Source organism: Giraffa tippelskirchi, chromosome 7 (assembly GCF_054371585.1).
Source record: "Giraffa tippelskirchi isolate mGirTip1 chromosome 7, T2T-mGirTip1v1.2.pri, whole genome shotgun sequence".
Lineage (NCBI taxonomy): Eukaryota > Metazoa > Chordata > Mammalia > Artiodactyla > Giraffidae > Giraffa > Giraffa tippelskirchi.
This window is the reverse complement of record NC_137281.1, coordinates 13,637,033-13,650,536: the sequence shown is the minus strand read 5'-3', so window position 1 is coordinate 13,650,536 and position 13,504 is coordinate 13,637,033. Positions and strand designations below refer to the sequence as shown.

Here is a 13,504-nt window from a genome sequence, read left to right as displayed (position 1 = left end):
TCAGTTCCCTACTTCAACTTTGGGTTTCCAATACTCAGAGCTTTAGAAGAGGGTTAAATAGGTTACTGTGAGTAAGTTTTGTTTTGTTTTAGGGTAAATTTGTTGAATGGAGTCTGCTTGAGGGCAACAGAACAACATTATTATATAGAGTATGCACATCTCAAATGTCTCCAGCAATCAAACAGTTTATGAAGGCACTTTTTAGGTACTGGAGATACAGCAGTGAATGAAATAGTCAAGGTCTTAGAGCTCTTGGATCTTATATTCTGATGAAAGGAAGATAGGAAGATATATAAACAAGTCAGATAGTGATATGTGCTATGAAGGAATTAAAACAGATTGAACGGTGTAGGGGGTTGTCCACTCTACACAGGGTGGTCAGAATTTGCCTTTTTGAGGAAGTGACAGTTGAGCTTGATAACCTGAAAGATGAGAAGGCACCGGTTGTGGGAGGATCTGAGATTTGGGCATTCTAATCTAACCATTGTTAACATGTGAAGAAAAGACTGCTGCAAGGTGGGGAAATTTTTCACAGATATTTATTAACAGTCTGTTATGTTCCAGGCACCTTGCTAGAAATTAAATATATAACAGTGAATAATACAGCCATAGTCTTCCTTTCCTTCATGGATCTTCCAATCTAGGTGTTTCCAGAAGAGCTATAGCCTTAGAAGAAACACTTTTTGACAATGATATCAGACCAAAGACTCCTTCCTACTGGGGAGATGAGGAAGATTGGGGCACACATGAACCCAGATCTGATTGATGAAAAGGAACCAGCCATATGATGACCTGGGGAAGGACATTTCAGGTAGAGGAATCAGCCAGCACAAAACCCGAGATGTGTAAGGAGGTCAGTGTGGCTGAAGCATAAGTGAGGCAGAAGAGGCAGGGGCTTGGAGTGGTTCACAGAGGCCAGATTATCTGGGGCCTTGGGGGCCATGGTAAGGAATTTACATTTTCACTTACAAGCATTTGGAAGCTCTTACAGGATTTCTAAAGCAAGACAGTAACATGATCTATTTGTTTTTAAAGAAAGTTTGGTTTCTGCAAGGAAAATGGACAAGAATGGAAACAGGAGGCAATACATTCATCCAGCTGAGAAAGGATGATGACTTGAATATGGTGGTAGTAGTAAAAATAGAGATACAGATACATGTTTGGTGTTGAGCAAACAGGAGTTGATGGTGGGATTGGAGAGAGGAATCCAGGATGATGATACTAGCTAACATCTCTGTGAGAGTATTTATGCCTCACAGCTCTGTGAGAGTAGGTGCTATTATTAAACCCATGTTACAGATGAGAAAACAAGCACAACAAGGTAAAATCACTCCAAATTATGCAAGTTTCCCATAGCTCCCCAGGCTGTGTTATCTTCCAGGAGGCCCTTCCTGGCTTTTCCCCTCCTCTCCTTCCCTTCTCCAGGACTGTTCATACAAAAGCCACAGTCTTGGTTGAGGCAATAATATATATATTTTGTATACATATTTTAGGAGTTTCTGAAAATAATGGTTAGTTTTCACAAGACAGAAGTTGGGCTCCCTTGGCTTCTGACATTCTGCTATTCTTCTCAAGTTGAGATAGTGAATTAACCATAGGTAACTAGCCTATTACCTTATTCATGAAATGAACAAGTTCCTCCAGGGCCTACATGGATGTTCTACAAGGGCTAGGGATAGGTGGGAAGGCTAATAGGACCCTCATTTGTCCAGAGAAGTTGGCATTAAAGGGTGTACACTTTGGTTGAACTTTATAGGCAGTAGAAGGGAACATACAGGAGGCTGTAGCATTATACACAGGAACAAGCAAGAACTCTAAAACCAGACTGCTTGGCCTTAAAAATCTCAGCTTAGCTGTGTAATCTTGGGTAGGTGACTTAACCTCTGTGTGCCCGTGTCTTTATCTGTAAAATAAGGGTATGTATATATGTGTTCATAGTTCTTGAGATCATACAAGCTCATCAGTGGAAAGCTATTAGCATAAGGCCTGACACATAATACAATATGTGATATGTGAAGATGTGAAACATCATGCTAGGTATCTTATGTACATTGTTTCATTTCCTTCTTATAACAAGCTTCACTGAGGAAGAAACTGAGTTACTTGTGGAAGATCAGCATAGCAAGTTAGTATCAATAGGAGAGCTCTGGTTCAGCCAGGTCTGACTGACTCTGCAGTGCTACTTCTGAGAGAGGATAGCTGACCTCCAGAGTAGCTTCCTGTATGTGGGCTGCTTTTCACTGTTTGAAGAAAGAGCCAATGACTAGTTTTTCCTGGAACATCTTAGCCAGTTTTTGACTCCCATTTCACACCTTCCAGGGTTGGAAGATGCTTCTCAAGAAGGTTCCTTGGTCTCTTAGAGACCAAATATGGTAGCCATATTGTTGGATAATTTAAAGGACTTAACCAGAGGGGTTCCCTCTAGTGTCTTTTCTCAAAGACAGGGAGTCATTTTTGGTCACCAAAGGATAAAGAGACCAGAGCACTGGTGAATTCTGTATGGGAACAGTCAAGGCTTAAAGTTGACACTTTTAAGTGGTAAAAACCCAAATCAGACTGGCCTCGGCCCAAAAGGAATTTGTTGGTTCACGTAACTGAAAAGTCTGGGATGGGGAGGTGCAGTGAGAGGCTTCCAGCTAGCTAGAGACAGGCCTTCTAACGATATGAACAAGTCTCTCTTTTCCCTCCACTTTTGACTTTGCTTTCATCTGTATTGGCTTCATTCTGAGATGGGCGCTCCACTGTGAGGTAGCAGCAGTAGCAACTAGGAATATCATGAGATAATGTATAATCTGAGCAGCCCTAACCAAGAACTTATTTTCGGAGTATTTACAACAAAGTCCAGGGAGGGCTTTCCTTGGCCAAGTTTTACTTTATGTCTACTCCTGGATCCAAGAAGGACAGTTAATTCTTCGAAGGAAATTTAGGGGCCTGGTACCAGAAGATGGGTGTGGATGTTTGGCAGGCCAATCCACTGAATCCATCATAGTAATTTGCTACCACAGTAAGATGCCTTCAACTAGTCAGTACTGATACTTCTTCCCTGGCTAATCTCACCGAGCCAAGTCATCCTTTCTCACTGTCGCCAAGCACCCAGGAGAGAAGCTGGAGGCCTTTGGCCCTTTGGTGGAAGAAAGCCATCCAGTCCTCGTCTCCAGTCACCATGCAGACCAAACACCCAGCATTCTTCTTCTGTCTAAAACATAGGAACACTTCCTTTAGGGGTTATTTTTATTTACGCATTTATTTTTATTGAAGTGTAGTTGATTTGCAGTGTTGTGTTAGTTTCTCATGTACAGCAAAGTGAATCAGCTATGTATGTGTAGTCTTTTTCATATTCTTTTCCATTATCGTTTGTTACAAGATATCAAATATAGTTCCCTGTGCTATACAGTAGGACCTTGTTGTTTTATCTATTTTATATATAGTAGATTGTATCTGCTAATCCCAAACTCCTTATTTGTCCTTCCCCTAATAGTGACCGTTTGTTTCCTAAAGCCCCAGGGTTTCATGTGGAGTCTCCAAGCCTTCCTTGGACACTAGGTTCTCTCTCCCCATCACGTTTCCTGAGCAGTGGAGTGGCTTGAAGATGTAGGACCTTCTCTAGGCCCTTGAAAAGTGTTAGCTGCTCAGTCGTATCCAACTCTTTGCAACCCCATGGACTGTAGCCCACCAGGCTCCTTTGTCCATGAGATTTCCTAAGCAAGAATACTAGACTCGGCTACCATTTCCTTCTCCAGGGATCTTCCAGACCCAGAGATCGAACCCCGGTCTCCTGACTTGCAGGCAGATTCTTTGCTGTCTGAGTCACCATAGAGGCCCTTGAGAGGGATATATATCAGACTTGTGATCTTTTCCCAGTTTGTGTCTATCTGGTCTAAGCCACAGGCTTTCTTTGTTCTATATAGGGTTCATTGTTGCTGTTTTAATATGAATTCGTTTCCAACATTTAAAAATAGGGGAGGACTTCCCTGGTGGTCCAGTGGTTAAGAATCCACCTGCCAATGTAGGTGACATGGGTTCGATCCCTGGTCCGGGAAGATTCCACATGCTGAGAGGCAGCTAAGCCCGTGTGCCACAACCACTGAAACTGACACACCCTAGAGCCCATGCTCCGCAACAAGAGAAGCCACTGCAATGAGAAGCCCGGGCAGCGCAATTACAGAGTAGCCCCTGCTTGCCGCAACTAGAAAAAGCCCACGCACAGCGATGAGGACTCAGTGCAGCCAAAAATAAACAAATAAAAAAATAAATAAAAATAAAAATAGGGGAATTTTATTTAAAAATCTAGATTTCTGGCTCCTCTTTAAAAAAAAAAAAAATCTAACAACACTGAACCCAAATTCCTACATGGCAGCAGTTGATTAGAGCTCAATAGTAAATTCTCCCTTTAGACAGTGTGTGTGCTTTTCAGCTCTCCATAGCCCTCACCGGCCTGCTCCATCAAAATCTGGCCTTGTAAGCATCATGTTTGAGATCCTACTGTGTCCCAAGGCTTTGCTTCTAGCATTTGGCTTGGGGAAGAAGCTGGTTTAATGTTCAGTCAGTGGTTTATTTCAGGGGCATAGTGCTGTTGCTTAGGAAAAGTAGCCACCCAGTAAAAGTGTTTATAGGAACGGGTGCACAACTTAGGTCTGTTTGTGCATTTGGTCATCTTTTTGCTGTAAACACTGTTGGCATAGCAAACCTCCCATCACAAATGTTCCCTCTGAAATAGTAACATGTCCTTCTATCTTATGAGTTGCCATCCAGTGAAGGAATCCCTCCCACTCCCAAGGGATGTTCATCCAGCCTTTGCTTGACCACTTCCAGCAGCCAGGGAGCTTATTACCTCCTCACATGGCAGCCAGTTCCATTCTTGGACAGATACATTATTTTAAAATTCTTCCTTATGTTGAGGCAGCTGCTGTCTCCTTAGGACTGAAAGCCACAAAATACTGGAGCTGGGAAGGGAAACTGACTTTTTCAGGCACATGAAATACCACTCATCTGTCCGGTATCCAGGGCAAACATTGATAATCAATCACAGCACTCTTTTTCACTGAGCCAGAAAGTAGAATGCTGCCTTAGATTTCTTTAAAATTAAATTTATCTTTAAAAATTACAAAAGTAATTTGTGTTCTTATGGAACTAGTGAAATAGCACAAAGTTATATGAAGAGAGTATAACTAATTCCTCCTTCTCCCCAAGGTAACCGATGTGAACAACACAGGGTGTATCATTCTACACATTTCTCTCTATACACAGATGCATAGACATTCATATATAAGATATATAAGGGGTTTATATACGGCTTTTTTTTTCCACTTTACAAAAATGGCATCACTGAACATATTACTGTGTACTTATGGACAAACCGTAACACTCTACATTGTAGTTAAAGATCAAACACTATACATAGCTATAACCACATTGTTTGTATTTGGCTGTCAGAACCAAGCACATTTTTAATTACTACATAATATCCCCTTGTATGAGGTATTCTCCAATTTATTAATCATTCTCCATTGATAGATATTCCTATTGCTTCATTTCTTCAGGAGCCTTCTCACCAGTGTTCCAGGCAGCTACTACCGATCGATTGGAGTTAGCCTGTGAGGTAAAACCCACTTGTCATGTCTGACCAGTCTAGCTCCTTATCTCACACATTCTAGAGAAGGGAAACAGACTAGCTCAAAGATTAAAGTGACACAGTGGCTGGGGCAAGACTGAATTTTCTTGACTTTCAACATTTCTTATGTCTCAGGTTGCCTCTCACTTAGAGCCATCTATCTTGATTCTCCTCTGGAGTAAATAAACAACTCTAATTCTTCTGTGTGCTACCCCTTCAGGTATTTCAAGTCAGTTTTGCCATTCCTCCTGAGTCTTCTCTTCAGGGGAAATTTCCCCAGTGCCTTCAAATTTTTCTCTTAGGGCAAGGTTTCCAAATCACTTTACCATCCTTTTGGTCATTCCTTCTTTCATCTTTGCCCCAAGGGCTGTAGAAGCCCCAAGTGTGGCTTCCATGCTCACCTTCATCCATCCATTCATTCAGTAAATATGTATTGAACACCTTCTAAGTGCTAGTCACTATTCTGGGCCCTGGGCAACTGTGTAGCTTGCAATTGTTGGGAAGAGAGAAACAACAAACATAAATAAGATATCTGAGGGTGCCAAACTATATAGAATAAATTCAATAGAGTGACAGAAATTTCTTAGATTTGGATGATCAGGGAAGATCTCTCTGAGGAAGTGACACTGAGCTGAGACCTGAGTGACAAAAACCAGCCATACATGGGTTGGGGGAAGCTGAGGATAAGTCCAAGTGAACAAGAACTTGGTACACAGTGAGGTTGGAGAGGCCACCAGAGTCTTGCAGGGAGCCCTCTAGGCATTTTATTTAAATGCAGTGAGAAGTCATTGGAGGATTTTAAGCCAGGGAGGCAGTATTTGATTTGTCATTGTTTTTTTTTTTTAATTCATTTTATTTTTGGCTGTGCTGGATCTACATTGCTGCTCGGGCTTTTCTCTAGTTGCAGGGAGCAAGGACTACTCTCTAGTTGTGGTGCTTGGGCTTCTCATTGCAGTGGCTTCTCTTGTTGCAGAACATAGGCTTAAGGGCCCACAGGCTTCAGTAGTTTTGGCACTTAGGCTCAGTAGTTGCAACTCATGGGCTCTAGAGCACAGACTCAATAGTTATGGCACCCAGGCTTAGTTGCTCTGTGGTCTATGGGATTTTCCTGGACCAGGGATCAAACCCATGTCACCTACATTGACAAGCAGATTCTTTACCACTGAGCCACTGGGGAGCTCCTGATAGGTCATTTAGAAAGATTTCTGGGAGGGCTGTTTAATTGGGAATAAGGTTTCATTTCCCCCTACACTTTGTCTTGTTTATTGTACCCAAAGGGATCGACAGCCAGGCCAGTTTGCTCTGTTCAGGTGACCCATGAGGATCTGTAAGGTGAATCACAGCCATTGTCAGGTGCACCTCACAGCTGTCCTCAGCAGGAGCTTGGACATTCAGGGAGATGGCAGTAGCTCCCTAAGACCTAGCCCAGCAGGTTCAATGAGTCTTTGTATGGAGTTCTCAGTACTCTTGGCAGCCAGAGGGAGATGGAGCCAAATGTGGCTTGGGGATGGAGCCAAGGGCACTGGTTGCAGGAGAGACGGGAAATGTGAGTGGAGACCTGGATCAGAAGCCACTTAAAGAAAGGCTTCAGAGTAGTGTCCAGAAACCAGTCAACTGAAAAATAGATCTGTTGTCTGCCCAGTTGACACAGCTCCTGTGTGGTTCCTGCCTAAGAAAGGAATTTGGACACTTTCTTGCTTTGGAGTTTTTAACATTTGATGTATCCGTTTCTCAGGTTAGTATCCTCTTGGCTTTTAGGAAAATGGATGACAAGCTGGCATCTCTGAGAGTCAAGGGGGCATCCCAATATAGAGGACTTGAGTCAGGAGTATCCTTAAGGGAATGAGGAAGAAGGGTGGGAGAGATTCACCTCAGAGCAAGAGTAGATGGGATCTTAGAGATCAGAGTGGGAGAGCTGGGTTGGAGGGGATGGGATCCCCCCCTGCCCCACCATCATGTTAGAGATCTTTGAAAAGACCTCCTACCGTTAGGCACCCGATTGCTGATCAGATAGCTATCGATGTACCTGAGATCTCCACTGGGGTCACCACTCACCCATATCCCAGCTTTGTGGGTCTTAGTTTGAAATAATACACAGACTCCATAGGATCCTTTTAGCAGGCAAGCAGTGACTCTGCCCAGCCCCCTAGAGGAGGTGACCAGAGATCAGCAAGGTCAGGACATGTGCTCAGCATCACATGTCCGCTTAGTCATGTCACCTGGGGCCAGATCTCCATTAATTCACATCTTTTGCCATAGTGTGTGCTGTCTCTTGTTTCCATCTAGAAAATCTTACCAACTTACTCTCTCCTTTAAATCCACTTCCTTTGGCCCTGTGACAGCCAGACGTGAGGGGCAACATCTCCTTTGTCTGAATCTCTGAGTCCCAATCAAGCCTTTTCTTTGGCTCTGAAGATTGGAGGGAGAGTTGGCTTAGTATCTGGTGTTGGCTTTGTCTTTCTCCCAGGAGCGCAGCAGAGTTGAGCTAAAGGGGAAGACATGAGGCCTCCTTAACCCTTGAACCCACACTCACCAGACCAGTTCCAGCCCCTTCTCTCTGACCCCCTTGCTTCCTTTTCCAGGAGCCTGGAGAGGCGTGGCTGGACCAAGACCTCCCCCGATGTGAGCAGGTGTCCTCTTCCCTGCATCACCCATTGCCACTACGCCAGGGAACGTCCTCAAGCCCTGGCCCTCAGGGGAGAGGTAACAGGAGCCCGGAGCCGAGACCATGTGACGGCGCTGGCCCTCGCCACCGCCGTCCCCCCCACCCTGGCCCCAGGCCCGGCACCATGATGTTCCGAGACCAGGTGGGCATCCTCGCTGGCTGGTTCAAGGGCTGGAATGAGTGTGAACAGACAGTGGCCCTGCTGTCACTTCTGAAGCGAGTCACCCGCACCCAGGCTCGCTTCCTGCAGCTCTGCCTGGAGCACTCACTGGCAGACTGCAATGACATCCACCTGCTGGAGTCAGAGGCCAACAGTGCTGGTGAGTCTCCACCCCCGAGATGGGACCAAAGCGGGAGGGAGACCTGGGATGGGAACAGATGTCAGGTGGCTGAGGAGGCCTACCCAGCAATGGTGCTAAGAAATGTGGGTTCTAGGCTTGTTGGTAGGTGAGGGATCCCTGATCTCTGAAGTCATCATCATGTCTCTTCTGGGGCTTTGCTGCCAGAAATCCTCAGACGTGGAATGGGACACTCCTAGGGGAGGGCAGTACAGACTAGGAACTACTCAGAGCAGAGGAAGGATCACATAGGGCAGCTGACAAGAACAGACTGAAGCCATTACCTATGAAAAGGGGATGGAAGGTGAGCATTAATTCATTTCTCAAGCTCCAGGACATCAGAGCTAGGAGGGAACTTTAGAACTCTTCCAAAAGTTACAAGTCATATTATTCTTTACCCCCTCAAAGGTAGGTTGCACCTAAGGCATAAACAGTTTCAAGAGGGTTTTAAATTTACTTGTAGTCCGTATCAGTTTCCTGAACGCTCAGTAAAGAAGTACTCTCTGTCTCATGAGGGTGACACTGGTGTGGGTGAGCAAGGCTTCTCTAGAACCTCTCCCTCAGACCCCAAGTGTAGGTAGAAGTCAGTCCAGAGAACTATCTCACAGGGCACGGCTGAAGCCATTCAGGCCTCTGGGACTCCCCAAAGCTGGATGGAGAGGTGTTGACCTTGGTGACAGGTGGGAGAGATGGAAACCAAAGTGAAGCGAAAGTCGCTCAGTCATGTCCGACTCTTTGCGACCCCATGGACTATACAGTCCATGGAATTCTCCAGGCCAGAATACTGGAGTGGGTTGCCTTTCCCTTCTCCAGGGGATCTTCCCAGCCCAGGGATTGAACCCAGGTCTCCCTCATTGCAGGCAGATTCTTTACCAGCTGAGCCACAAGGGAAGCCCATGGAAACCAAAGAGAGGGATTATATGCATCTGAAAGCTAGCTGGATGGGGGTGGTACCCAGGGACCCAAGTAGAGTGTACCCTAACCTTTCCACCTTCTTCCTCATGATAGCAGTTCACACTGAGTCCCTCCAACAAGCCAAGTACTGACTTTACTTATATAGTAACTTTGAAAAGTGTTCTTTATGACTCTAGAATCAGACTGTCTAGGTTTAAATCCCAGTTGTCACTTGCTGTATAATCAAGTAACTTCACCTTTCTGAGCCCTGGTTTCCTCACCTTTAAAATCAAGATGAAAACTGTGCTTACCTTCTAGGTTAGTTATGAGCCCTGAGAACAGTGTATGGCATGCAGTAAACACTCAATAATGTTAATTGTTGTTTTTATTGTCGGTAACTCGTTTAGCCCATATAACAACCCCTTGAGATAAGTAATGTTGCTCTCCTCTTTTTATAGGTGAGAAAAATCAGCATGGGATGCTAGGATTGGGATTTGGGTACCCTCAGAGCTGCTTCCTCCTCTTCTCAGGCCTACCCACCTTAGCAGTCACCTTTACTTTGAGTTTTTAATGTACAAATCACAGAAGTGCCATGGTTATGGGGGAAGTCAGGCCAGGGGTCACCAGCTTATGTTCCTGTCTCAGACAGTGAGCAGCAGGAACCCAGCTTGGCTGCAGCAGGCGCAGACCTCAGCTGTTTCACAGTACTCCCACCCTCCCCACCAGGGAGGGTTCTTCTCTGCTCTAGCACCAGGGCAGGGGATCTGTGGTTGTGGTATGGCTGTACCCCCAGCATAGGGGCTCCTTTGGGGCAGACCGATGTCTTAAGCAGCTTGGTCATGCCTCCCCACCACCCCATTCTGAGCAGAGAGTTGAATGAGCACTGGGTGCCAATCCTGGCCATCTATCAGAATCACTGGTTGCTTACTGCTGTTTATTTAATAGAGCATTTTTAGTTTTTGCTTTGTTTTTAAAATTTGCAGTAAAATCAAACCATGTGAAAGATGAAAAGTGAGGTCTCCCAGACTTCCACATTCCCAATTTGTATATGTTTTATGAGATTCTGTGCACATTGAAGCACATTCTGCACTTGAGTACATTCAAGTTCTCCCTCCAGCCTTTTCATTGTTTTGATGGTTTTAGCACATAGAACAGAGCATCACACATATTAATTTATTTGGCTTTTTTCCACTTAAAAATGAAACTTGAAGATCATTCCTTTTTTAGCATATACACATATACCTCATTATCATTAATGGCTGCTTGATAGTAAGAATAGTAAAGTAACAGAGAGCCTGACCTGTGTATCAAGCAGTGCTTTACTTATATTATTCATAATCCTCACAACATCTCTGTAAGGAAGATCTTATAACTCCCCCATTTACAAATGAGACAGGTCTGTGACTTGTCCTGGATTGTACAACTGGTCAGAGGTGGAGCTGGAATTTGACTCTATGGGTCTTGCTCTTAAAAGGACTGCTGTATTGAATACCCTTTAAGCATCTCTAGGATAAATTCCTAGGATTCTGTGGGACTGCTAGTTTGAAGTTATGTACATTTAAAATATCTGTTGTTACCACATTGCCCTTGAAAGACATGATATACCTTATACCAAGAACCTGAGACCCATCTCAGACAGTTGGCCTTAAGATGTTGTGGTTAATGCCCGTCCTTGAGAATTGCCTTGCAAAGACTTGACTGGTGAATGGATATATGAATCAAGGTCTTTATCCCCAGCTCCATGTCGGGTGGTAAGAATAAAACAAGTTGGTACTTAGGTGGATGGAGAGTTAGGGAAAACTTAGAGTGAGGAAGAGAGGGAGGGCTATGATGTGTTCCAGAGTCAGCAGGAAGTCTGCCAGGATTAGAGCAAAAACATGACTGGAGAGAGAGGTGATCACAGAGATCAGTTCTTTGGACCTTGAATGCCTCTTCCTAATAGGCATGGGAGCTCCAAGCCTGTGTTTCCTGTCTCACTCCCAACCTCATTGGTGAAGGCAGGAGCTGCGCCCTGGACTTGGAAACCTGCCTTGTAGGAGGAGCTCTGCATCCTCTTGTCCATTATGGCTTTCCCATCCTGTTGTGTTTCCCAAATTTGCATCATCATCAGAATCACCTGATGGGGGAGAATGTGACCTAAAATCAGATTCCTGGGTCCCTGTCCCAGACCCACTGAATCAGAATCCTTAGAGGATAGGCCTGTTAATGGGCACCCTGGTTCTTCTGCTGACTAGGCAGTTTGAGAGATGATTCTGTACTGATGATTCATTTGTCATGGGACATGAGAACAGGAATCAGAACACCCCAGAGTTCTAGATCAAGCTCTGCCACTAACACCTCTTGTGACCTGGGCCTGCCCCATCCCTCTTGGGCCTGAGGATTCTCATCTAGACAAGGAAGGGATTGTTCTAGATACTCTCCAAGTACAGCAGTAGTTCCTAGTATTTTATGGAATGGGCACCTCAGAGAACCTGTCCCTCCTTCCCACCAAGATGCACACTTACCCTGCAAACCAAATCTTGAGTTCAGTAGGTCTACCTTTTCTTGGATAAGGATTACCTATTACAGGGTCTGATGCTCTTTTTCAGCTTTTTTCCAATCCCTTTGGGCCAGGAGAGCAGAACAGTGAGGCAGATCCTCTGCCTTTTTCTGGGGGTTTGTACTTCATGTCTCACCCACCCAACCCTGCTGCTTCTTTCAGTTCTCCCAGGGAGATCCTGGGTTCAAGTTTGGGTCTGGGTCAGAGCTGCTTACCCTCCCATATCCTCCTCAGAAAGGGCCAGAGAGTACAGAGAGCTGAATTTTGGTAAGTGAGTCCCCAAGGTGGCTTCATGTCAGAATCACTTTATAAAAAGAACCTGAGGCCTAGGTCCTATCTCCAGAGATTTTGGTGTTTTTTAAGCTTGCTGTTTGGCACTTGTGTGCATTCAGTGGAGAACTGCTGGTCTTGTTGACACTGACTCTGGGTGAGCCCATTAAAGTGGTGAGGGTACTGTCACATGACCTACTGGAAGTGGAGAGTTGGGAGGCGTGGAAGAGGCACTGGTCTGGGCTGTCCCTTCCTCTCAAGCAGCTAGAAGGGTAGACGGAAGTCCCCCAGCCCACACAGCCAGTGTTGGTTTCATGGGAGCAGAGTCTGAGATAAAACCTGGAAACAAAAGCAACACCCCAAGGGTCTCTGGAACCAGGGAAGGAGAAGCCCCAGGTTTCCCCTTGTCATTATCCCTGATCCTGTCTCAGTGCTGTCTGCCCTGCCTACTTGCAGCTACAAAGTAATCCTATCACCCCCCCCCCCCCCATGATGACTTGGAGCCCAAGGGTGGGGCCAGGGAAGCTGAAGTCTCCTTGTCTCCCTGGTCCTCTGGCTTCCTGGGCCACATTTCCTGCATTTCTTCTCTCCTCCTGTTCTCTGAGTCAGAGTCCCTGTATCTAGCAGGTTTAAGCCCTTCCCTCCTTGGCTCATTGAATCTGGGTGGGGAAACTGAGGTCAAGAGGGGGCTGTGGCTGAGTGAGTCACCCAAGCTCAACTCTGATGCCTCCACCCTCCCCTTTCAAGCTCTACTAACACAGTTCATCAAACAAAAATGTGAGCCCCTTTGCCCTCCCCTACATTTGTGTGAGATGGGGTGAAGCATAGAAGGGCATGTTGGAGCCAAAACCCAGCCCCTCTGACTAGTGCCACAGGCTGCCACGATTGTTTCAACAGCCCAGCATGTAAAAATGAGTTTCTTCTTATGGCAGTCTCCAAGATATATTTGGCTCCTGTGATTTGTAGCACCCAGGGTCATGACCTACTTAGCTCTGGTCACCTGGCCAAGGAGAGCACTCTTACACAGTCTCCCTCATCCTCTCTGGAGTCCAGGTTTGCAGCTTGGTGAGCTGCAGTCATTGACGTCATGGCATTCCCCAGTCCCCTCCCCCATCCACCCACCTCCAGAATTTCATCACTGCTTATTGTGCCTCTAGCTCAGAGGAACCAGAAATGTGTCTGTTTTT

At 45.5% G+C, this 13,504-nt stretch overlaps 1 protein-coding gene across 3 annotated transcripts in view; it reads left to right on the top strand.

Annotated features, from left to right (window-relative positions):
* The window catches only part of SAMD4B (sterile alpha motif domain containing 4B), a 36,648-nt gene that overhangs the window by 5,684 nt on the left and 17,460 nt on the right, over positions 1-13,504 (top strand). For 2 of the 3 annotated variants that reach the window (XM_081516434.1, XM_081516435.1), the window contains 2 exons: positions 5,541-5,599; positions 8,194-8,596. In XM_081516434.1, coding sequence (XP_081372560.1) covers positions 8,401-8,596 — 196 coding nt within the window. In that variant the 5' untranslated portion in view covers positions 5,541-5,599; positions 8,194-8,400. The remainder of the gene's footprint in view (positions 1-5,540; positions 5,600-8,193; positions 8,597-13,504) is intronic. The other variant, XM_081516432.1, reaches the window with a different exon arrangement.